The following is a 26,984-nucleotide window of genomic DNA, read 5'->3' as shown; positions in this document are numbered from 1 at the left end:
TGCTATTGCTGGGTCATAGGGTAGGTCTATTTTTAATTTTCTGAGGATGTCAAGTTGTTTTCTAGAAGCTGTACTGGTTTACATTCTCATCAGCAATGTATGAAGGTTCTTACTTCTCCACATCCTGGCCAGTATTTGTTCTCTTGCTTTTGTGTATAACCATTCCAGTGGGTCTGAAGTGATAACTTGCGGTGGTTTTGATTCGCATTTTCCTAGTGACTAATGGATGTTGAACATCTTTTCATGTGCTTTCATGTGCTTATTGACCATTTGTATATTTTCTGTGGAAAAAATGTATATTTAATACTTTTGCCTTTTTAATTTAACTTAAATTTTTAAAAAAGTTTTATTTATCTTGAGAGAGAGAACATGAGGAGGGGAAGGGGCAGAGTGAGAGGGAGAGAGAGAATCCCAAGCAGTCTCTGTGCTGTCAGCTCAGAGCCTGACGTGGGGCTTGATCCCATAAACCGTAAGACCATGACCTGAGCTGAAATCAAGACTAAGACACCAACTGACTGAGCCACCCAGAATCCCCTACTTTTGCCTTTTTAAAATTGGGTCATTGGTCTCTTTGCTATAGATTTTTAAGAGTTCTTTATGTATTCTGGATATTAAGCCCTTATATCAGATACATGATTTGCAAATAATTTTCCTATTCTATTGTCTTTTCATTTTCTTTCCTTCCTTCCCTTTCATATTCTTTCCTTTTGTTTTTTTTGAAAGTAATCTCTACATCAAATGTGGGGCTCGAACTCAGAATCCCAAGATCAAGAGTCACATGCTCTACTGACTGAGCCAGCCAGGCAACCCTTCTTTTAATATCCTTGATAATGTCTTTTTGTTTTTTTTTTTAACTTTTTAAACATTTATTCATTTTTGAGAGAGAGAGAGAGAGAGAGAGACAGAGCATGATCTGTGGAGGGGCAGAGGGAGAGAGAAGAGACACAGAATCTGAAGCAGGCTCCAGGCTCTGAGCTGTCAGTACAGAGCCCAATGCGGGGCTCGAACCCACAAACTGAGATCATGACCTGAGCCAGAGGCGGAGGCTTAACCGACTCAGCCACCCACGTGCCCTGATAATGTCCTTTGATGCATATTTTTAACTTTGATGAAGTTGTTTTACTTTTTTTTTTTCTTTTCTTGATATGCTTTTTGTGTTCCATTTAAGAATCTATTGCCAAATTGGAGATCTTGAAGATTTACTCCTATACTTTCTTTTAAGAATTTTATAGTTTTAACTATTACATTTAATCTTTGGTCCACTTTGACTTAAATTTTATATTTGGAATGAGATGGGGTCCAATTTCATTCTTTTGTATATGGAAATTCACTTGTAGCACTATTTGTTGAAAAGACTATTCTTTCTCCTTTTAATGGTTGTGGCATCCTTGTTGGCATCCTTGTTGAACAACAATGTGGGGCTTGAACTTGTGAACCACAAGATCATGACCTGACCTGAACTAGGCTGCTTAACTGACTGAGCTACCCAGGCGCCCCAGAACTACATATTCTTAAATAACTAGTGGGTCAAAAGAAATCACTGGGAAAATTAGAAAATACTTTGACGGGAATGAAAACAAAAACACAATATACCAAAACTTACAGTATGCAGTGAAGCTACTCTGGGAAATTAGTAGCTCTAAACACCTACATTAAAAATAAAGATCTCAGATCAACCTAACTTTACACCCAAGAAACTAGTAAATAGCAAACCAAATCCAAAACCAGAAAAAGGGAGAAAATAATAAAGATTAGATCAGAGAAAAAAAAATTAAAAAAAAAAAAAAAAAGGGGCGCCTGGGTGGCTCAGTCAGTTAAGCGGCCGACTTCGGCTCAGGTCATGATCTCACGGTCCGTGAGTTCGAGCCCCGCGTCGGACTCTGTGCTGACAGCTCAGAGCCTGGAGCCTGTTTCAGATTCTGTGTCTCCCTCTCTCTCTGACCCTCCCCTGCTCATGCTCTGTCTCTCTCTGTCTCAAAAATAAACGTTAAAAAAAAAAAAAATTTAAAAAAAGATTAGATCAGAGATAAATGAAATAGAGGATAGAAAGACAGTAGAGAGATGAATGAAACCAAAGTCGATTCTTTGAAGAGCTCAACAATAGGCAAATCTTTAACTAGTCTAAGAAAAAAGAGAGAAGATGCAAATAGCTAAAATGAGAAATGAAAATGGGGGCATTACTCTTTATTCTACCATTAAAATAAAAAGTATTAAAAGAGAGTACTATGAACAGTTGTATGCCAACAGATTGGATAACCTAGATGAAAAGGACAAATTCCTAGAAACACACAAATTACCAAAACTGATTCTAGAAAAGAATAGAAATTCTCAACAGACCTTTTACAAATAATGAAATTGAATCAGTAATTAAAAACTTTCCAACAAAAAGTCTAGGAGTAGACATCTTCATAGGTGGACTTTACTAAACAGTTAAAGAAGAATTAACACCAGTCCTTCTCAAACACTCCCCCCCCCCCCCCCCCCCAAAAAAAGAAGAGAAGGGAACACTCACATTCTATGAGGTCCTCATTATTCTGATATGAAAGTCACACAAAGATATCACAAGAAAACTACAGATCAATATCCCTTATGAACATTGATGGAAAAATTCTCAAAAAACAACAACACATTTACAGGATTATACACTTTGACAGAGTGAGATTCATCCCAGGAATATAAAAGTTCAATATAAGAAAATCAATGAATGAAATACACCATACGAATAGAACAAAGGACAAAACCATATAATCATGCCAATAGAGACAGGAAAAGCATTTGACAAAATTCAGCACCTTTTCATGTTAAAACTGCTCAGTAAACTAAAGGCACAGCATAGAAAATATAGTCAATGATATTGTAAGAGCACTGTGTGGTAACAGATGGTAGCTACACTTGTGATGATCATAGCGTAACTTAAAGAGAAGTTGGATCACTGTCATATACCTGAAATATTGTAACACATATAAACACATGTAGCATCCTGTGTCAATTATACTAAAAAAATGTAGACAAATATATTAAAAAACAGTCAGTAAACTAGGAATAAAAGGAAACTTCCTTTTAAAAAAATTATTTATTTTGAGAGAGAGGGAGGGAGCGGCAGAGAGAAAGGTAGAAGGAAAATCTCAAGCAGGCTCCGAGCTATCAGCTTGGAGCCCAGCATGGGGCTTGATCTAGTGAACCATGACACCATGACTAGAACTGAAACCAAGAGTCAGATGCTTAACTGACTGAGCCACCAGGTGCCCCGGAAACTTCCTTAATATGATACAGGGCTCATAGAAAAACCCACAGTAACATTCATTATACAGTTGACCCTTGAACAACATGGGTTTGAACCATGTGGGTCCAAATTTTTTTGATAAATACAGTATAGTACTATAAATTTATTTTCTCTTCCTTATGATTTTCTTAATAACATTTTCTTTTATGTAGCTTAGTTTATGGTAAGAATACAGTATATGATATAACATACAAATGTGTTAATTGTTTGTTATTGGTAAGGCTTACAGTCACCAGTAGGCTATGCATAGTTAAGGTTTTGGGGAGTCAAAAGCCATACATGGATTTTTGACTGCTTGTATTGTATAAGGGTCAGCTGTACTCAGTGGCAAAAGACAAATCTTTCCCCCTAACATCAGGAACAAGAGGGAATCCCCACTTTCTCCACTGCTCTTCTCTTGGCATTTGAACATTGTAATTTGATCTGAAAGTGGTATTTCTTTATTAGTTTTTAAAATTATTACTTAAGTTTTAAAAGTTCATTTGAAATATTGGTTACATATTTCATTTGCTTGATGGCAGCATTTTTCTCATGAGTGTCCTTTGGCTACTGTTTTTCCTTTTTTAAAATTTACATTTGGGTTATTTATTTTTTGAATGAAGGGGGTTTTCCCCGTACTACTTTTTGTAGGTATCTCAGGGTAGCTACAGCCTTCCAGATCTACAGTAATTTTCTTTACAACCAGGTTTGTGTGTATTAATTTATTTTATTTCTCCTTTACCAGAGAAGATTGGACCGTTGGTAGTGCAGCTGTCTCACTATCTTTTTGCCACACCAGCAACCTAATTTCTGCTAGTGTAGCTTGTTTATGTGATTCCTAATTTAGTACTGTCTCCTCTACTTCTTCAAATTGTGAACAACAAAGCTCTTTCCCCAGCCCACGTCCCCTGTTTTCGTTGTTGCAAATGTGGTTTAAATTTTATACCTCAGGAAGTATACTTGAAGAAATGTAGACACCTCCCCCCTTGAGTTTTGGAGCCTTGTGCCTTATATTCACCCTCCTTCTCCAGTTTGTCTCTCTTTTGGCTTATCTTTCACTTATATTTCATATGTTTCCTAGTTTTATTGGAGATCATGTTTGCATGTATGTTTTTTATTCTCTTTATTGCTTTTGAGTAACTTCTGGGAGGAGTAAGAAGATTTTCACTTTGCTCTGTCATGAAGACCAGAGTTGCTTAAAATGTATTTTTTGTTAGTGCTGTGCATATTCATTTGGTCAAAATATTTAAACTGGATTAAATTTGATAATTCTAAGCTGTGGAATGTATTTGCACTTATTTAACAAAGACTTTTCTAACATTTAGTATGTGCCAAGTCTGTTCTAAGTGCTTTACAAATATGTACATTTCATCTTCATAATAATCCTGTGAGGTAGGTGTTCTTTTTATTCCCATTTAACCAATAGGACACTGAAGCACAGTCAGGAAAATTAACTTGCCCAAGGTTGCCTGCCTAATTAATAAGAAATAAGAACACTTTCTGCTTTTCATTTTATGACGATAGCATTTGTGGATCTTGGCATCATCCATTTATACCTTGTCTTAATGGATCCCTTGAGAAGAGAGTCTGTGTCTTATTCATCTTTCTATTTCCAATGCCTCTTTAGCAGAATACCTGAAATTTAGAAGATACTTGATGAATGTTGGTGACTATTTTTATTAGGAGCCAAGTAATTTCCTCTGTGCCAGACTTATAGTTTCAGTTCTTTATTCTACTTGCTTTGTTTAAAAAAAAGTTTTTTGTGTTTCATGTCATCATTTTAATGTTATTGCCATATTTGCTGTAATAATACCCCTAAAAACAGCCATTGTATTCCAGAACAAAATTATAAAGGTTTTTTTTTAAATGAAAGAATTATCAATATGCTAATAATATAAGCACTAATTCCCTTACCCCAGCTTGCTGTCCATGTTAAAAAATTATTTTTTATATCCTAATATTAGTTCTATTTAAAGTATTATTTATAAAATAACAGAGGTGAACTAATTCAGAATAGTAAAATGTGGTAGTTATAGTTCATTTGTTTTTGTTTTTTGTTTTTTTAGTCCATGCATTTTTAATACTCATTTTTTTTTTTTTTTCTATTTTAAGCATATATTACCATTTAGGGGCACCTGGGTGGCTCAGTCGGTTGAGCATCCAACTTCAGCTCAGGTCGTGATCTCACAGCTTGTGGGTTTGAGCCCTGCATCGGGCTGTGTGCTGACAGCTCAGAGCCTGGAGCCTGCTTCGGATTCTGTCTGCCTCGCTCTCTACCCCTCCCCCACTCGTGCTCCGTCTCTGTCTCTGTCTCTGTCTCTAAAAAATGAATAAAAACCTTAAAAAAAAAAAAAGAATATATCACCATTTTAAAAAACCTTTAAAAAAAGTTTTTATTTAAATTCCAGTTAAAGATACAATGTAATATTAGTTTCAAGTGTTCAATACAATGATTTAACACTTCCATATAACACCCTGTGCTCCTCACAACAAGGGTACTTCTTCGTCTCCCTCACTTATTTTACCCATTCCCCCACCCACATCCCCTCTGGCAACCATCAGTTTGTTCTCTATAGTGTAGAGTCTATTTCTTGGTTTGCCTCTTTTTTTTTTTTTTTTGTGCCTTTGCTTATTTGCCTTGTTTTTTAAATCTACAGATGAGTGAGATCATACAGTATTTATCTTTCTCTGACTTATTTTCACTGAGCATAATACTCTCTAGCTCCATCCATGTCCCTGCAAATGGCAAGATTTCATTTTTTATTGCTGAGTTATATTCCATTATGAATATATATGTATCACATCTTCTTTATCATCAGTTGATGGGCACTTGGGCTGCTTCCATAGTTTGGCTATTGTGGATAATGCTCCTGTAAACATTGGGGTGCATGTATCTCTGAATTAGTATTTTTATATTCTTTGGATAAAACACTTAGTAGTGCGATTGCTGGATTGTAGGGTAGTTCTATTTTTAACTTTTTAAAAAAGTTTATTTATTTGAGAGAGAGAAAGAGAGTGAGCACGCGTGTGTGCATAAGCAGGGGAGGGGCAGAGAGAGAAAGGGGAAGAGATAATCCCAAGCAGGATCCACGCTCAGCACAGAGCCCAACGGAGGGCTCTATCTCACGAGTGTGAAATCACAATCTGAGCCGATATCGAGAGTCCAACGCTTAACCAACTGAGCTAGGCACTCCTTTTTTAACTTTTGAGGAACCTCCATACTGTTTTCCAGAGTGGCTGCACCAGTTTGTGTTCCCACCAACAGTGCAAGAGGGTTCCCCTGTCTCCACATCCTCACCAACATCTGTTGTTTCTTTTGTTGTTGATTTTTAGCTATTTTGACAGGTGTGAGGTGGTGATCTCTCATTGTAGTTTTTTTTTTTTTTTAATTTTTTTTTTCAACGTTTTTAATTTATTTTTGGGACAGAGAGAGACAGAGCATGAACGGGGGAGGGGCAGAGAGAGAGGGAAACACAGAATCGGAAACAGGCTCCAGGCTCCAAGCCATCAGCCCAGAGCCTGATGTGGGGCTCGAACTCACGGACCGCGAGATCGTGACCTGGCTGAAGTCGGACGCTTAACCGACTGCGCCACCCAGGCGCCCCTCTCATTGTAGTTTTGATTTGTATTTTCCTGATGATCAGTGGTGTTGGGCATCGTTTCATGTGTCTGCTGACCATCTGTATGTCTTCTTTGGAAAGATGTCTATTCATGTTGTCTGCCTATTTTTTAATTGGATTATTCATTTTTTGGGTATTGAGTTTTAAAAGTTCTTTATATATTTTGAGTATATATCACTGTTGATCTATTATGCCAGTGATAGACACCTGTTTTTGTCTGTTTATGAATAAAGGTGCTATAGATATTTTTGTTGAGTGTTTTTAGGGATGTGTATTTTCATCTCTCTTGGTAAATGCCCACTATTAGAATTGCTGTGTCAAGATAGATGTGTGCTTAATTATATAATAAAAACCATATTTTTTCCCAAAGTGGTTGTATTATTTTACATTCCCACCACCAACATATTAGAGTTTTATAGCTCTATCATCCCATTGATATTTATAGTTATCAGTCTTTTAAGTTTTAGCCATCTGGTATGTGTGTTTATCTGTATTTTTAACATTCATCATTATGGTTATTAATATCCCATTTCCACTACCACCATTAATAATTTGAACATTCTTAGGTGTTCTGCTTATCTTGGTGATGAATTATTGAGTTAGGGAGTCCCCAAGACAACTCTCACTTTTGACACCAACCGCAAGTTTGGAGGTCTATATATACATGTCACTTCTGACATGATTTGCAAGATCAGGGAGCCCCAGGACCACCCTTAGATTTGATAATTCAATAGAAGGACTCACAGAACTCATTGAAAGTTTACTGAAGTGTGTGTGTGTGTGTGTGTGTGTGTGTGTGTTTTATAGTGAACGGATATTACCTTATAATCAGCCAAGAGAAGAGGTATATTTGGTCACCATGATATGATTAACTGCCCATGTGGCTGACCTTATTAGTTTCCAGCTTCTTCAGAGGTTGAACTGATAACCATGTGTTAGGAACCCCCCCCTCCTCCACACCACTCTCAATAAATCACATTGCTATCATAGACTATGCATGGCCTAAGGTCCCCAGGTAAACAAAAACACTGTTATCAGACATGACATTCCATAGGTTTAGAGATCATTCCCCAGAAGTCAAGAGCAAAGGCCAGACCTCTCTTGGGGCAAGGTTAATCCTTTACTGCACATTCATATACCCTCCTTGGTTTTTAAAGCTCATGTACACAAAATAGTTAGGTTTTCTGATACAGTCTGTCCAAGGTTGAGAAACTTAACTGGTCCATATGGATATAGATTGTGATCTTGGTTCTACTGAGCTATTTAATTCATACTCATGAAGAGCCTGAAACCTGATTATTTAGTTTCTATCCATTCATTCAGCAAACATTTACTGAAATAAACTTCTCTAGCTTTCAGGCACTGTGCTACACATATAAATACAAAACACACTCCTTGCTCTCAGGGAACTCTAGTCAATTCACAATTAAAATACTTGAAGCAGGTGCTTTGTTACAACATGCTGGAGGACCTTAGAGAAAGGGTATCCAAATCACAAGTGGAATTCAGGAAGAGTTTTTAGAAGTTATGCTTAAGCTAAGTTTTGAAGGATGAGGAAGAATTAAGCCAAATAATGGGGGAAGGGAATTCCAAGTAAAAAGGAGTACATTTGCTAGACTATGAGCATGAGCCTACTGGTCCTTTTAAGAACTTTAGCTGGGGTCTGAGATGTGAATGGGGGAGTTTACAGAGATAAAGTCACATACAACCTTAAGGGAATTTAGATTTTTACTCTGGGAGTGATGAGGAGCTTTTTTAGGAATATTAGTAGGAGAGTAGCTGGATCAGATTTGTTTTAGAAAAATTATTTAGAATATTGGATTTTATTAGAGAAATAACTATTACAGGGATTTATTCTTACTTTATATATGTTGTTTATAGCAACATTATTTATAATAGGTAAGATATGAAACAACCCAAATTCATCAGTAGATAAATGAATAAACAAATTGTAGTATATCCATACAGTGGAGTATAATAATAATTGTATTTTTACAGTGGAGTGGAATAATAATTCAGTCACAAAAGGTAATGGAGTATTGATACCTTCTACAACTTGGACCTTGGAAACATACTAAGTGAAAGAAGTCAGATACAAAGGGTCATGTATGATTCCTTTTATAGGAAATCTCCAGAATAGGCAAATATGTAATAGAGGCAGAAAAATATATTACTTTTTGCCAGGGATAAAAGGAGGGGGAATGGAGAGAGTGATTACTTAATGAATATGGAGTGTTCTGGAGTAATGAAAAGGTTTTGAAAGTGGGTAGAGGTGGTAGTTGCATACTGTGAACACATGAAATGCTGTTGAACTGAACACTTTATTACTTATTTATGTATTTAATTTTTATTTTTATTTACTTTGTTTTCTTTTATTTATTTATTTTTTTAACTGAACACTTTAAACTGGTTAATTGTGGGGTGCCTGTGTGGCTCATTCGGTTATGATCTCGTGGTTGGTGAGTTGGAGCCCTGCATCGGGCTCTGTGCTGACAGCTTGGAGCCTGGAGCCTGCTTCTGATTCTGTGTCTCCCTCTCTCTCTCTGCCCCTTTCCAGCTCATGCTCGGTCTCTCTTTGTCTCTCAAAAATAAATAAATGTTAAAAACATTTTTTAAAATTATTAGTTGTATGTCATATAAATTCCACCTCAAAAATATATACACATCCACATGGTATGAATTCAAATAACACAAACAATGCAGTAAAAGGTCTTCTAACACCAGTTCCTTTCTTCATATGGAGCCATTGTCAAGCCAGTTTCTTGTTAATATTTCAGAGAATTCTATCACAGTGATTTCCTAGGGGACCACAGTAGGCATTTTTCCACATAATAGTTTTTCATTTAAGGAACTACAGCTCTTCCTTGACTTACAGTGGGGTTATGTTTTGATAAACCCATTGAAAGTTGAAAATAATGACATTAAGTCAAAAATGCATTTTGTATACCTAACCTACAAAACATCATAGCTTAGCCTAGCCTACCTTAAACGTGCTCAGAACACTTAGATTAGCATACAGTTGGGCAAAATCATTTAACGCAAAGCCCATTTTATAACAAAGTGTTGACAATCTCATGTCATTTATTGACTACTGTATTGAAAGCGAAAACCAGAATTGTTGTATGGGTATAGAATGGTTGGTTGTTAGTAAGGTGTTTGCCATTGTGATTGCGTGGCTGACTGGGAGCTGGGGCGCACTGATGCTGCCTTGCACAACAGTGGAGAGTTTTGTGCTGGCCCAGGAAAAGATCAAAATTTAAAATTTGAAGTTCGGTTTCTACTGAATGCATATCACTTTTGCACCATTGTAAAGTCAAAAAATTGTAAGTTGAACCATTGCAAGTTGGGGACCATCTGTGTTGTAATGGAGTAGTATTGTAATTATAATACAGCATTTATGGGTAAACATTTTCATGTAAAAACATAGTATACTATATATACATTAATCTGTAACTTTTCTGTTTACTTAACATTGCGTCTTCTTGTAAAGTTGATGCAGTAGAATTTACTAAGTAATCCATGTTTTCTCTTTTGAATCAAAATGTCTTCTTTTTCAGTTACTAAATTTTTGTGTATTTAGGTGCATTTCTGACTTCTGTTTCATTATCTTTCTGTTTATTCATGTTCCGTTACTAAGCTATCTTAATTATTGCCACCTTATTAAATTAGTTTTTATTATGTGGTGAAGGTAGGTCTTTTTAAATACTCTTTTTCAGAATCTTAATAACTGTTCTTAAGTGTTCATTTTTTCCATGTGAACTTTATAATCAACCTATTTAGGTAAAAGAAAAATGCTTTTGAAATATGGCAAACTTATCTCAACTCTCCAACCTTTGGCAACCACTAATCTACTTTATGTCTCTGTAGGCTTGCCTATTCTGGGACATTCTGTATAAATGAAATCATGTAATATGTGTCCTTTTATGTGGCTTCTTAGCATAGTGTTTTCCAGGTTCATCCATACTGTATCATGTATCAATATTTCATTCCTTTTTTGAATAGTATTCTATCATATGATATAGCACATCTTATTTATCTGTTCACCAGTTAATGGACTTTTGGGTTGATTCCACTTTCTGGCTATTATGAATAATGTTGCTATGAACATTTGTTTACAAGTTTTTATATAGACAAGTTTTCTTGGGTACGTACCTAGGAATAGAACTGCTGGGTCAATATGGTAACTCTATGTTTAACTTTTTGAGGAACTCCTACACTATGATTTTCTAAAGCAGCTGCATCATTTTATATTCTTACCAGCATTGTATGAGAGTTCTAATTTCTCTACGTCTTTGCCATCGCTTGTTCTTGTCCATCTGATTAATTATAGCATCCATTAATATTTTTAAAGATGTTTATGAGAAACTGATGTTGAATTTTAACAAATGCCTTTTCATCTTCTATGGAGATTATGAGAAGATTTTTTTGTTCTGCTCTCTTGATACTGTGAATTATAACAAATAGGTTTCTAATATTAATGATGTTGATTTTGAATAGTTGTCACCTTGGATTTGTTTTCTTTCTTTAGAACAGAAAATTACTTAGCAGACATGTAATTGTTTCATAACAACTAAAAATCCACCGAGAATTTTAAAATTAATTGATACACACATTCAGAATAAGAGTTCCCATTTTCTTGGAGACTTCACTTGAACATCCTTATTTTAAGACGAGTTACATCTAGGCTTTCAAGCTAAATAAATAAACACTGAATGCTAAATGAATACTACTACTGAATAAATAGCTTAAATGTTTGCTTTCATGTTTTGTGAAATATTAGAAAATACTACCTCCTTCAAAATATGGGTAAGTTTTCAGTTTTTTTTTTTTTTTTTTTTGAGAGCGAGTGAGCACAGGTGGGGAGAGCCTCACTCCCAGGGCAGAGCCTGATGCAAGGCTCAGTCCCACAACCCTGGGATTACTGACCTGAGCTGAAATCAAGAGTCAGACACTTAACCGACTAAGCCACTGAAGCGCCCCAGTTTTCAGATTTTTTAATGATGAAAGTATAAGCTAGTTCATTTTAGTTTCTTCTGCCTGGGTATTTATGATAGGTGAGAAGATAACATATATACATACATATATATATGTATATATATATATTTTTTTTTTTTTTAATTTATTTTTGAGAGAGAGAGAGTGGGAGGGAGAGGGCAGGGAGAGGGGGAGAGAGAGAGAGACAGAGAGAGAGAATCCCAAGTAGGCTCTGCACTGTGAGCGCAGAGCCTCATGTGGGGCTTGAACTCATGAACTGTGAGCCAAAAACCAGAATTGGGTGCTTAACCGACTGAGCCACCCAGGCGCCCCAAGCACTTAATATATTTTAAATAACTAAATTTTACTCTGTCATTTGACATGGGTACTGTTATAACTATCCCCATTTTGAGTCACAGAGAAGTCAAGTGACTTGACCAAGATCATACGGCTACTAAGTGGTAGAGCCAGAATTTGAATAGTTTTTCTGAGTCCAGAGCCTTTTGTCAGCAGTGTTCCTAGAACATAAGATGAATAAAATATTGTCCTTTCCCTGAACACAGTTTTTACCAGGTAGTATCTGAGGATGTGTTGATAAATTTACATAAAATTGTTACACTTCTGCTAATGAATTTTTATTTGTGTTTTTAGGACATTCAGTCAGAAGAAGGCTGCTATTGAAAGAGAGTATGCACAGGTAAGCTTGGAAATTGAGGTGACCATTCTAGGTATACCTCTTCTTTGGCTTAAAGGCAGATATACTCATTAGAGAGAAACTTGTTATCCCTGCATCCTGTTTTTCTTATTTCTGACTATCTCACTTTGATTCTCTCTTTACTCCATTTGAATCTCTAGATGAGGAGCTAAGTTGCTCCTTACTACAATGAAGGTTATGAACTTTTGGAGAGAAGATAATATTTATAGCAGTTGTAAGGTATTTACAAATATAAATAATAATGCATATACTTTATATATAGGTGACTCTCGAACAACATGGGCTTGAACTATGTCCACCAATATGTGGGGTTTTTTTGGATAAATATATGTACAGTACTGTAAATGTATGTTCTTTTCCTCATAGTTTTCTTAATAACAGTTTCTTTTCTCTAGCTTACTTTATTGTAAAAATACAGTATATAACATAAAATATATGCTAACTGCTTATGTTATCAGTAAGTCTTCTGGTCAATAGTAGCAATTAGTGGTTAAATTTTTAGGGAGTCAAAAGTTATATGGGAATTTTCGACTACATTGGGGGTTGGCATCCCTAATTGCTGCATTGTTCAAGCGTCAGCTGTATATTCATTCTCTTACATATCCCATTCTTTGCAGTCTTATGGAAGGTTTATTTTGTTCAGTCAGGCATTTATTTAGGTCCCTATTGACAGAGAATGATGTACTTTGAATGGATGACATAGTTCTATTTCTAGGGAAATTTAAGCATTTCATTCTTTTATTTATTTATTTAAATTTTTAAAAAATGTTTATTTATTTTTGAGAGAGACAGCACATGAATGGGGGAAGGGCAGAGAGAGAGGGAGACACAGAATCTGAAGCAGGCTCCAGGCTCCGAGCTGTCAGCACAGAGCCCGATGTAGGGCTTGAACTCATGAACTATGAGATCGTGACCTGAGCTGAAGTCAGACTCTCAACCGACTGAGCCACCCAGGCACCCCTTTTCATTCTTTTATTTTAATTAGAATCTTATTTGCTCCCAGATAACTAAATGTGCCAAGAAAAAATTATGTTGATATATCATTTTATAGATATGTAAGAAATAATAATTACCTTTCCTTGTACAAAAATAGTATGACATGATTTGGAAATTTTGGCCCTTGTAAGCAATTGCTTTCTTTGTGGAATAGAATTCTAAAATCGATCTCCTCCCACTCCCAAAATTATAAAAGTTGTATGTGAAAGAAAATTTAAAAATACAGGAAAGCATTAGAAGGAAATGCTGTACAGGGTAACTACTTATGGCTGCTGTTGTTATTCTTATAAATAGTGAAATTGGGATATGATTTTTTTTGTGTTTTGTCAGATTTTGATTTTAATTTTTACTCTGATTTCATTGTATTTAACAAGGTAACTGTGTTTTATTTGATAGTCTTAGATAATTATCCGTTTCTTGAAAACTAGATAGATTCATTAATTCAGTTGTTAGTTATTGAGTGGTTATTAATCAGGTGTTTTACATAATGAATTAGCATCAGTTCTAGAAATTAGTGTTGAACCTTATTCTGTGCTTATATAGGAAGTATTAGTAATGATGGGTAAAATTTATTGAATCCTTGTGCCAGGCACTTTGCTGATTATTTTACATTATGTTATCTGGTTTAATCCTCTCAATAAACCTGTGAAATAGGGACAGTTATCATGCCCTTTACAGATATGTTTCCCCTGGGATCAAAGTATATGATCTGTTCTTAAAATTTATATGAAGTGGAAAATTTTTGTGTGACCTATTCTTCTGTAACATGATTTAAAAGTTTAATAATAAAATAAGTAGGATAGGTTCATGGTTAAAGATATAAGACAGTACATTAAATTGTATGAAAATCAGCAGTCCTTTGTCCCAATTGCAATCACCACCCTCGGAGAAAAGATTAAAGGTAGACAACTGTTTTGGTTTTCCTGGTGATCATTTCCATATCTTTAAATAATGTGCTTATAACTGATTCATGATTTGTCAACTCTAGACATTATTGCTGGATTACTTCTTATAATAAATGAGAAATTAGCTTCCTAAGCCATTCCTTTTTGGCCTACCCTTTCCAATGTAATACAGCACTATTTTAGTGGCTTTGTTATTTTTCTCACTCTAAGTGATATTTTTAGATTTCTATCTTTTGTTCAATTAAGGGCATATATGTGTTTTTATGTGTGTTTGTAAGTGTGTTTATAACGTATTTATGATATTTATATGTAGATGTATGTACTTTTTGTGTATATATGTATGTATATGGTAAAGTAGAATTGCGTTTAGAGAGCAGTCTAATTTATTCTTGAAAATTTTCTTTAAATGTCTTTTAAGTAAATTTTACCTGGTTTTGTTTATACAGTTCTATATAATAATGTATAAATGGTATATGGCACCTAATAATATATAGTTCAAAATTTCATGTGATAATATTCAGAAATTAAAATGTTTTGGTATCTCTCTGATTGGGACATTTGAGCATTTATGGAGAGTTAGGATGCTGATTCTTCTTGTTATTTGTCATATTTTCATTTCAGATGATTTTTGTCAGTTCTTACTCTTCAATGTTTTTCCAGTTAATTTTCCAATTCATTTTTTGTGCATATAGACAAAGCTATCTCTACACTCTTTTTTTAGTCGCCTCAACAGTGTTTTTACTTCTTGTCAATAGAGGAGAAACCCCTGAAATGACTGACATTCTGTCTGTGGATTTTGCCAGTTTACACTGATTATGTCAGGCTTATTATTTGCATTTGCTCTCTGAGGACATAACTCTCATTGGTGATAGGGTGTGGTCATAGAGGACAGCTGGACTATTTAAATTATTTCTTTTTCTTTCCTTCTCTGGCTCAGTATAGAGTTGAAATTTGGGGGAGTAGATCTTAAAAATGGAAATGGGGTACTTGGCTACCTTAGTTGTAGAGCATGCAACCCTTGATCTCGGGGTCATGAGTTCAAGCCCCATGTTGCTTAAAGATTTAGAAATTGAAATATTACATATATACAGTAAGATGGATAAATATTCAGTATACTGTTTGATAAATTTTTATGAAGTGAACACAGCCTTGTAACTACTATTCAGATTAAGATGTAGAACATTACCAGGGTCCCAGAAGCAGTTATTACTCCTACCTTCCAGTGGTAACCAGTACACTGATTCTTATCAGAATAATTGTTACTTTGGATTTCTTACTGTTTTTGAATTTAAATTAAATAATATCATGTACTATGTACTCTTCTGATTTCTTTCATTCAGCATTAAGTTTTGAGCTTCATATATGTTGGATATGTAGATTCATATCTGTTAGGTATACCTAGGTGTAGAACTAGGTATATACTGGGTCACCAGGTATATATGTATATTAGCACTTAAGTAGTTATAGCTAGTTTTCCAAAGCGATTGTACCAGTTTACATGCTTAGCAGCAATGTATGAAAGTTTCAGTTGTCCACATCTTTGCCAAGAATTGGTATTGTCTGAAATTAAAAAGTAACATTCTTTTTAATTTTTAATGTTTATTTAATGTCAGCACAGAGCCACAGAGCTGGACGTGGGGCTCAAATTCAAGAACCGCACAGTCATGACCTCAGCCGAAGTCGGATGCTTAACCGACTGAACCACCTAGGCGCCCCAAAAAGTATACGTTCTGTTGAATGTATAATAATATCATATTTTCTTTTTAATAAGCCATTTAAAAATTGATGTATAACATGCATACAGAAAAATGTGTAGATCCTAAGTGCACAGCTCCATGAATTTTCAGTGAACACACCCCTATAGCCAGTACCCTGGTCAAGAAACAGAACCTGGATGGCTTAGTCATTTGAGTGTCTTGACTCTTGATTTCAGCTCAGGTCATGATCCTGTCGTGGGATCGAGCCCTGCTTCAGGCTCTGTGTTGGGTGTGGAGGCTGCTTGGGATATTCTCTCTCTCTCTCTCTCTCTCTCTCTCTCTCTCTCTCTCTCACCCTCACCCTTTCCCACACTCACGCATGCTCTCTCTCTCTCTCTCAAAAAAAAAAAAAAAAGAACAGAATATTAACACCACCCCAAAAATCCCTCTTGTGCTCCCCCTTTACTGCCCTCACTCTTACACAAGTATTCACTATACTGTTTTCTTATACAGCCTTATTGAATTATATACCACGTGAAACTATCATCACAATCAAGATAAGAACATGTCTATAGCTACCAAAAGATTATAATGTCTCATTATAATCCTTCCCTTTCACTCACTCTTCAGTAGTCATCTTTCCCCCATTATTACTCAGGCAATCTCTAATCTACTTTCTATCACTATAGATGAGTTTGCATTTTTTAGAAGTTTAATTCCATATAAGTAGAATTATATGTACTCTTTTTTGTTTGGCTTCTTTCATCAACATAATTATTTACAATTATTGCATAATTATTTCAGTTATGTTGTATCAGTAGGTCATTTCTCTTTTTTGCTGAGTAGTATTGTATGGATTTCCACAATTTGTTTATCCATCACTTCTTTTTTTTTTTTAAATTTATTTCTTTTGAGAGAGAGAGAGAAAGAGAGAAAGTGTATGTGTGCGTGGGAGGTACAGAGAAAAAGGGAGAGGGAGAGAGAGTCCCAAGCAGGCTCTGCACCAGCAGCACGGAGCCCCACACAGGGCTTGAACTCAGGAACCATGAGATCATGACCTGAGCCAAAGTCAAGAGTTAGACCCTTAAGCGACTGAGCCACCCGGGTGCCCCTATGCATTCACCTCTTGATGGATATTTGAGTTGTTTCTATTTTTAGATATTAGAAATAAAGCTACTATGAACATTTTTGTGTATGAAATGGTTTCATTTTTCTTTGGTAAATACATTGGAGTATAATGGCTGGGTCTTTCTTAAATAACTGCCAAACTGTTTCCAAAGACATGGTACTATTTTATGTTCCCATCAGCAGTATATGAGAGTTATCAGTTGCTCTACATCGTCCCCAACACTGCATATAGTCTTTTCAATTTCAGATATTGTAATAGGTTCATAGTGATATTTATTGTAGTTCTAATTTGCATTTACATAACAGTTAATGTTAAGCATCATTTTCATGCATTTATTTGCTATTGGTACATACTTGCAATACATATTGGTACATTTTTGGTGAAGCTTTCAAATCTGCTAATTAAAAAAAAGTTATTTGTTTTCTTATTTAAGAAAACTTTTCATTATGAAAAATTTTCAAGCATATGTGAAAGAATTAGAACACTGAATTCTTATTAGCTGTAACGCAGCCATAGCTATTACCTACATCACCAAACATTTCATTTATAGCTTCCTGCTTGCTGTCCCTTGCTAGTTACTTTTTAAAAATACTTCTGAGAGGCATAATTTATGTATCATTGAAAATCATCTGTTTGTGGGGCACCTGGGTGGCTCAGTTGGTTGGGTGTCCGGCTCAGGTCATGATCTGGCAGTTTGTGAGTTTGAGCCCTGTGTTGGGCTCTGTGCTGACAGCTTGGAGCCTGGAGCCTGCTTCAGATTCTGTGTCTCCCCGTCTGTCTGTACACCCCCCAAAATGCCCGCGTGCTCTCTTGAAAATAAACAAACATTAAAAAGAAAATCATCCATTTGTAATTAAATGTTTTTTTTTGCAAATTTATAGATTTATGCAATCATGAGCACAGTTCAGTTTTAGAATATTTCTGTGAATCCAAGTTTTCTGTACTTGTTTGTAGTCAATCTCTGTTGCCCAAGGCAACCGTCAGCTTTATGGCTCTATAAATTTGCCTTTTCTGGACATTTCAGAAAAATATACTCCTACAAAATACAGTCTTGTCTGGCTTTCGCTTAGGAAATTTTTTTTTTCCAAATGTTTTTGAAGTTCATACATGTTTTATCATGTATCAGTAACTCATTCCTTTTACTGGTGAATAATATTCCATGGTAGGGATACACACACACACACACACACACACACACACACACACACACACTACTTGTTTATCCATTCACTAATTGGTAGGTAATCGGATTGTTTCTAGTTTGGGCTATTATGTATAATGCTGCTATAGACATTCACATAGTAATCTTTAATTGGACCTATGTTTTCATATTCTTGGGTGTATACCTAGAACTGGAATTGCCAGGTCATTTTGGTAAGTTTATTTTTAACTTTTTAAAGAAATAGTCAAACTGTTTTCTATATTGGCTGTATAATTTGCACTACCATCAGCAGTGTATGAAGGTTCTAATTCATCCATGCTCTTGCCAATACTTCTCATTGTCTTTCTTTTTAAAGTTTGTTTATTTTGAGAGAGAGAGATAATGAGAAGGGGAGGGGCAGAAAGAGGGAGAGAGAGAACCCCAAGCAGGCTCCATACCATCAGTGCAGAGCTTATCTCGGGGCTCAATCTTGCAAACTGTGAGATCATGACCTGAGCTGAAATCAAGTGTCCGATGCTTAAATGACTGAGCCACCCAAGCACCCATCTTTCTGTTTATAGCCATTATCATGGCTGTGATCATTTTGCCACTGTGAACTGTGAACATTCTTGTATGTGTCTTTTGGTGACTGAATGTAGTCTATTGGGTATATAACTAATGAGTGGATTTGCTGTGTCATATGTATTTAACTTTAGAAGATTTTTTGAAATGCTTTTCTAAAGTGATTATTGTTATTTACACTTCTACCAGTTGTGAATGAGAGCTGTAGTTGATTTAAAACTTTGCTTTTGGGGGCATCTGACTCTAGATTTTGGCTCAGGTCATGATCTTGGGGTTCTTGGGTTCAAGCCCCAAGTGCTTGGGATTCTTTCTCTCTTTGTCTCTCTGTTCTTCCCCTGTGCTCGCTCATGTATGCTGACTGCAGTTGTGACATGTTGTCAATGGTTAGATATGCCCTGATTTCAGAGATCTTAAAATGCTTAAAAAAATATGTATCTTTTTTTATTTAAAAAATTTTTTAAATGTTTGTTTAGTTTTTGAGAGAGAGAGAGACAGAGTGCGAGCAGAAGAGGGGCAAAGAGAGAAGGAGACACAGAATCCAAAGCAGGCTCCAGGCTCTGAGCTATCAGCACACAGAGCCTGATGCGGGGCTGAAACTCATAAACCGCGACATCATGACCTGAGCCAAAGTCGGATGCTTAACTAACTGAGCCACCCAGGCGCCCCTAAAAAAATACGTATCTTAAAAAAATTTTTTTAAATGTTAATTCGTTTTTGAGAGAGAGAGAGAGAGAGACTGAGCACAAGCAAGGGAGGGGAGAGAGAGGGAGACACAGAATCTGAAGTGGGCTCCAGGCTCTGAGCTGTCAGGATAGAACTTGACGCAGGGCTCAAACCCACAAACTGCGAGATCATGACCTGAGCTGAAGTTGGATGCTTAACCATCTGAACCACTCAGGTGCCCCTAAAAAATATGTATCTTAATAGAATTGATTAGTTATCTTCTTTTTTTATTCAGGCTATGTAGAGATTTCATTGTTTGAAGAAAAGTTGAAATGGTGGGGGGGACATTAAGAAAGGATGCTCCTACTGGCTTTTTTCTTTTATCGCCTGAGGAATATGTTGCAAAATAAAATATTCATAACATTATATATATATATATATATATATATAATATTCATATTGGACTTTTGTCTTGATTTGGGGGGGCTGTATGGGAGTAGATATCTAAATACTTTATTTGTATGTATTGTTATAGCCACTGGCTACATATTTTTCAATTTATGGACAAGAAATGGGACACTAATTCAAAGGAAGAAATTTTCTATCTGAAATAAATCAAATTAATGAACTGGGAAAATTACTTCCCTGACTTTTTTTTCTTCCTTCATTTTTGAAAGGAAAATGATGACCATTCTCCCTTCCATTCTTTTCAGGCTACACAGATATGCTAATGAGTATGAAACTGCTTCTCAGTCTATGTGTACCTGTATAAGATGGTCTTTATTGTTTTACTGTCTTAGATAGTTTTCCTAATCTCCGTGAATTGTTGTAATCTAGCTTTGTTAAATAATGGATTTCCCTAGTAGAAAGAGGGTGATGAATTAAATTTGTGGGCCTTTGCACATGTAGTATTAGATATCCCAAGTCCTACGTCTCTGGGAAATAGTATGAGATAAAGTAATGGGAGGATCTTCTTGCCTTTGGGAAGCATTGTAAAAATTCTCCCACTATGAGAACATCTACTGTTTCATTAAAACAACTACTTAACTATTTTATTATGCCAGAATTTTTAAACAACTATCTCTTGAAGTCTTAAAAATTTTTTTAAAGTCTTTAAAAATACAACAATAATTCAGATTTTATAATATAAATCCATGCAGTAGGGTTGACTTTATTGAAATTTGCTTTATAACCCAAGTTATCTAAAATGTATTTCTAACAAGAATCAGTTAACAGTTACTACTTTAAGCCATAAGAGATTTACAAAAATTTCCATTGTGTTAACTGATTTTAGATTTTGGAATTTTTTTACTGAATTGAATAGAAATATCATGAAGATATTTTCCTTTAATCTTTTGTTTGGAGAAACTGCAAATCTACAGAAATGTTGAAAGAATTATATACTGAAGAATAATGTTAATTGCCTCTCTATATTTTTAAGTTTATTTATTTATTTTGAGAGAGACAGAGACAGCATGAGTGGGGGAGGAACAGTGGGAGAGGGAGACCAAGAATCTCAAGCAGGTTCCACACTGTCAGCACAGAGCCTGATGCAGGGGTCCAAGTCACAAAACCATGAGATCATGACCTGAGTTGAAACTAAGAGCCAGACCTTTAACTGACTGAGCCACCCAGGCATCTCTAATTGCCTCTGTATTAACCTAGTTACTAACATTTTGCTATATTAATGTCAGTACACATTTTTTTTTCTAAGCTGGATTGAGAGTAAGTTTCAGTCATCATCCTTCTCTTCTACATATTTCACTTTGCATCTTCTGAGAACAAGACCATTTTTCAAAATATAATGTCATCATCACATCAAAGATAATGAATAATAATTCTGTAATATCAAATATGTAGTTTATATTCAGATTTCCTCATTTATTCTCGAAATGTCAAAAGCAGTTTTCCCAAGATCCAATTAAGGTTTGCACATTGCATTTGGTAGATAATGTTTCTTGATTTTATTTAGAATATTTCCTCCACTTTTTTTGTTTTTCATAACATTAACTCTTTGATAAGTCTGGTCATTTGTATTATAAAATGCTTTTTTGTATTTGGAATTTTTTATATTTGGGATTTTTTGTTTCTTTCCTTCTTGATTAGCTTTACATTAAATATGAGCAGAAATACTATGTAGGTGATGTTGGGCCTAATAAGATTTTATAGTTTCTCTTAGTGACTTGGATAGATTAGAATGCAACATCACTAATACTACCATTTTTCAAGCCTGCTTGAATCTATAATAACGATGATAGGTTTTTGTCTTTTATTTTCAAAATTGTCTCAAACTATGTATTTTTTTTTTTTTTTTTTTTTTTTTTTTGCTATATTACATATTTCTGGTGCTCTAAGAAATGAAGTTTTGTTATGTTAAAGTTTTGGCAAGGCATAATTGGAGAAAAATCAAACATTTGAGAATTTAATTTTAACTTTTACATTTCAGATTAAGCACTAATGTAAAAGCCAATATATGTTCTTAACCATTACATGTAGATGCATTTAAAAATCAACTGAGGGGTGCCTCAGTCAGTTGAGTTAATCCGACTCTTGATTTGGCTTGGGTCATGATCCCAGGGTCGTGGTATTGAGCTCTGCTCTGCGTCTGGCTCTGCTCTGAGTGTGGAGCCTGCTTAAGATCCTCTCTCTCCCTTTTCCTCTATCCCTCTCCCTTGATCACATGTGTGCATGCTGTCTCTCTCTCAAAAATAAATAAACATCTAAAATAAAATTAAAAAACAAAATTTAAAAATCAACTGAAAATTATAATTTGCCCTTATTGTGGGAATTTCCTTTAGAGAGTCTGGTACTTGTTAAATTGAAAGTATGTAAAACATCTTTGTTACCAATTGTCTAATGATAATTTTGGTAATGACACTGTTACAGCCTTCCTTTTCAGAAAATTCCATAGTTTTCCTATTATTTGTTGTTGGTACATGACCTATATGGTCAAGACTACCATAAAAAGAAATGGAATTGCAATTTATATAAGCACTTTTATTTTCTTTATGTATTTATGTATTTATTTTAATTTTTTAATTTAATTTATTTAAAAAAATTTTTAGTGTTTATTTTATTTTTGAGAGAGAGAGAGAGAGAGAGAGAGAGAGAGAGAGAGAGAGAGTGCAAGCAGGGGAGGGACAGAGAGAGAGGGAGACACAGGATCCAAAGCAGGCTCCAGGCTTCCAGCTGTCAGCACAGAGCCTGGCACAGGAGCTTGAAGTCAGGAACTGTGAGAGACCTGTGACCTGAGCTGAAATTGGCTCTTAACTGACTGAGCCACCCAGGTGCCCCTTTAATTTTTTTTTGAGAGAGAGCACACATGTGCATATGAGAGAATGCAAGCAGGGGAGGGGTAGAAGGAGAGAGAGAATCTTAAGCAGGCTCCTCCACCAGCACAGAGCCCCATGCCACTATCTCCATCTTAGCATGAGATCATGACCTGAGCTGAAATCAAGAGCTTAATCGACTGAGCCACACAGGTACCCTTATTTGAGCACTTTCAATCTCCTCTATCAGTTTCAATGTTAAAACAGCCTTTAAAAGTATGGTGGTCGTGTTTTTGTTCCTTTTTAATATTTTAGTCTGGTGGTTTGCCTCTGTCAGGAGCTCAATCTTGTGAATGTTGTTATTTCTTTAGTTAGATATTAAGAGAATCTATGTACTAGAAGGGTTCACTACATTTAATTTTTTTATAAAGTACTGTTTTTAAATTAGAAGGTTTTTAAAAGATATACCAGTTTCCATGTGTTGAGAAATATTTATCAAACACTCTTCTAGGTACTGTGACACTACCCAAAAAAGTCCTAAAGCTTAGAGAGCTTACGTTCTATCGGTGTGTTGTCTTCCAATTAAATATATTAATTTCTTTTCCTTCAAAGGCACTGATATGGCATTATAACCAATTGTAAAAGAATGCCCTCTATAGAATTATATTACTAGTTGCATAATATTGTCATCCTCTGTGCAAAGGATTGATTGGCCAAAAGGGTTGAATATTATTTGTGAAATATAGAGAGCATACAGATAAGCCACCCCAATAGAGAAATATTATAAAGGAAAATAATTCAGATGGATTGATCATATGACAGCAATTTGAAAAACGTACCTTAAACATATGCACAGTAAACCTGTAATACATTTTTAGGGGGATGTTAGAAGAAGGAAAGACAATCATATTGCATAACCTTACTTACACTTAAAGGGATTTGAGCAATAAACTTTTTCAAGTTTCTTGGTACTTTCAGTTTCCTACAAGAGTATTAATGCTTTATTTTTAAGCCTGGTTTGTGAAATTCACTTTGTAATTCTCCAGAAATAACAGATGTGTTGCATATCTATTTATCCAAACAGAAGAAATAAATCTCTGAAAACACAGAAGCCATGTAAGAGTCACTAAACAACCTTAAATATTAGGGTAAAATCAAGTCTGGCTTTTGACTGCATTTAACTTACCACTTGAGGTGTTGGTAAAATCATTTGCAGTATTCAAACTGAAAATGCTAAAGGCAAGTTCTGTGTATTAATTTATTTCCTGTAGTCTTTGGCAGAATGCTGCTAGTGAAAGAAGGATACAAAAGGTTACTGTGGCTAGAGAGAAGGAGCAGGAAAAGATTGTGGACTTTAAGGGCGGTTCCTTGCCTGAGGACAAACAGAACAAATATGGACACCCTGTCAAATAGCCTGTGGTGACACACTGTTGTGCCTAAAGTTTTTGCTATTTTTATTCTTTTGAGAAAGAAGTTTATGAAGACTTGGGCATACTACCCAAGAAGTTAGTGTTATGTGTATGTGGTGGGATTCTTTTTTGGTAAATTTCATCAGCATAGAAATTTAAAATGTAACTTAATTTAGCCTTGTGCAGTTAGCTTTCTGGCCATTGCTGTTACAGAAGATTGGCAAAATTGTTTGAAATGGTGGACTATATACTTGGAGCTTTTTGTTCTACCAGTCTCTTCCCGTAGAACAATGAGGATAACTATCTGGAGAGAAGATTGAGGATTATTTTCTGTGTTTATGTTGATTCTTAATTTTATTTATTTATTTTTAAATTTCTTAATGTTTATTTTTGAGAGAGAGAGACAGACAGACAGACAGAGATAGGAGCCTGAGCGGGGGGAGGAGCAGAGAGAGGGAGACACAGAATCCAAAGCAGGCTCCAGGTTCTGAGCTGTCAGCACAGAGCTTGACTGTGGGGCTCAAACTTATAAGCCTTTGAGCTGTGAGATCATGACCTGAGTTGAAGTTGGATGTTAACCGACTGAGCCACCCAGGTGCCCTGTCTGCTCTAATCTTTATTATTTTCTTCCCTCTGCTAGCTTTGGGTTTAGTTTGTTCTTTTTTTTCTGTTCCTTATATTCCCCCCCCCCCACCCCGCCCACCAGGGCTACTGGCTGCTTGGTTTATTTTCCACTTGGTGCAAGGCACATGGTTACAGGGTGTTGGGAAGGCTTGCCTGTGGCTTGGGTAGTAAAAAGTGGCATTTTCTCAACTTCCTTTTTGGTGTTTTGTTATTTTGATGTAAAAGAACCCAAGTACTTCTGCCACAGCCCAGCTAGTCTAGGAGGGGAGGGGAGGGGAGGGAAAAGAGGGAAGGGAGGGGCTCTGATGAGCCTAGAGCCTCCTGAAGCCTGACAGGGGCCCCTCAGGACTGGGGCCCGGTGTTGGCTTTGCCAGGCTGGCCACCAGGCTGCTTCCTCATGGCTTCCTGAGCCAGGTCTCAGGTGATCGAGCTGCCGAAGTCCTGGGGAGATTCCCAACGCTCTGGGGACTCCAACACTGTATCCATGAATGGGAGAGTGGACTTCCTGAAAAAGAAGCTTGCCCACCAGTGACCTTGGTCGGCCTTGGGGAGACGCCAGTAATAGTCGTGGGTGGCCACGAGTGAGCTGCTGGAGGAGATGACTGCCATGCTGTTGCTTGTGGGCCTGTGGAAACCTCTGTGGTGACCCCTTGCAGGCCTCGTTGTGCAATAACGGGTGGGAGGGACAGGGACACTAGGCCACGGAGCCCTTTTGCAGAGGAGACCCCCCAAGGCTGCTCCAAGACCAAAGTGCATGCGGAGTCTCTGTTCCTTATGTTCTAAAGTTAGGTTGTTGATCTGAGATCTTTCTTGTATTTTAATATGTGCATTTATAGCTATAGGGGTGGCTGGGTGGCTCAGTTGGTTAAGCAGCCAACTTTGGTTCAGGTCATGAGCTCACAGCTTGAGGGCTCATGGGTTCGAGCCCTGCATCAGGCTCTGTGCTAACAGCACAGAGCCTGGAGCCTGCTCTCAATTCTGTGTCTCCCTCTCTCTCTGCCCCTCCCCTGCTTGTGCTCTGTCTGTCTGTCTCTCTCTCTCTTAAAAATAAATAAACATTAAAAACAAATTAAAAAACATTTTCCCTTTGGCACCGCTTTTGCTGTGTCCTGTAATTTTTAGTATGTTGTGTTTTTCATTTTCATTATTCTCTAGATAGTTTCTAGTTTGCCTTACGATTTCTTCTTTGAGCTAGTGGTTGTTTAAAAATGTGTTATTTCGGGTGCCAGGGTGGCTCAGTTGGTTAAGCATCTGACTCTTGATTTCGGCCCAGATGATGATCTCACAGTTGTAAGATTGAGCCCTGTATGGAGTTCCGTCCTGGGCATGGAGCCTGTTTAAGATTCTCTCTCCCTCTCTCTTTGCCCTGTCCCCTGCTTGCTCTTTCTCTCTCTCTCAAAAAGTGCATGTTTCATTTACACAATTTTGTGAATTTTTCAGTTTTCTTTTTTTTATTGATTTCTAACCTTTTCCCATTGTTGACAGGGAAGATACTTTGTATATCTATCTTTTAAAAACTATTGAGACTTCAATTTGTGGTGGCCTCTAATGTATGGTTTTTCTTGGAAAGTGTCCTATGTGTGCTTGGGAGTAATGTGTGTTCTGTTGTTATTGGGTACAGTGTTCTGTTTATATTTGTTAGGTCTAGTTAATTTTGTTGTTGTTTAAGTTTTCTCTATTTCCTAACATTCTATCTGGTTGTTCTGTTTATTTTTGTGAGTGAGATTTTGAAGTCTTTATTAATTTGGAGTATCTAATTCTCCTTTTAGTTCTATCAGTTATTGCTTCATATATTTTGATGATCTTTCATTAGGTACATGAACATTTATAATTAATAAGTATTCTCATTGTATTGAAACTTTTATTAATGTATGATGTTCTCTTTGTCTCATGACCTTTATTTATTTTTATTTTTTTGAGTTTATTTATTTTTGAGATAGAGGAGGGGCGGGGGGCAGAGAGAGACAGAGAGAGAGTCCCAAGCAGACTCCACACTGT

At 36.1% G+C, this 26,984-nt stretch overlaps 1 protein-coding gene and 1 pseudogene across 4 annotated transcripts in view; one reads left to right on the top strand and one right to left on the bottom strand.

Moving 5' to 3' along the window:
- Positions 1-26,984, top strand: part of FCHSD2 (FCH and double SH3 domains 2) — a 302,350-nt gene that overhangs the window by 48,850 nt on the left and 226,516 nt on the right. For all 4 annotated transcript variants that reach the window (XM_049619346.1, XM_049619362.1, XM_049619338.1 and 1 more), the window contains exon 3: positions 12,508-12,553. In XM_049619346.1, the coding sequence (XP_049475303.1) occupies positions 12,508-12,553 (46 nt within the window). The remainder of the gene's footprint in view (positions 1-12,507; positions 12,554-26,984) is intronic.
- On the bottom strand, positions 25,056-25,595 carry LOC125914291 (pancreatic progenitor cell differentiation and proliferation factor-like; annotated as a pseudogene).

Source organism: Panthera uncia, chromosome D1 (assembly GCF_023721935.1).
Source record: "Panthera uncia isolate 11264 chromosome D1, Puncia_PCG_1.0, whole genome shotgun sequence".
Classification (NCBI taxonomy): Eukaryota; Metazoa; Chordata; class Mammalia; order Carnivora; family Felidae; genus Panthera; species Panthera uncia.
The sequence above is the reverse complement of the archived record's forward strand: the minus strand, read 5'-3'. Positions and strand labels throughout refer to the sequence as shown.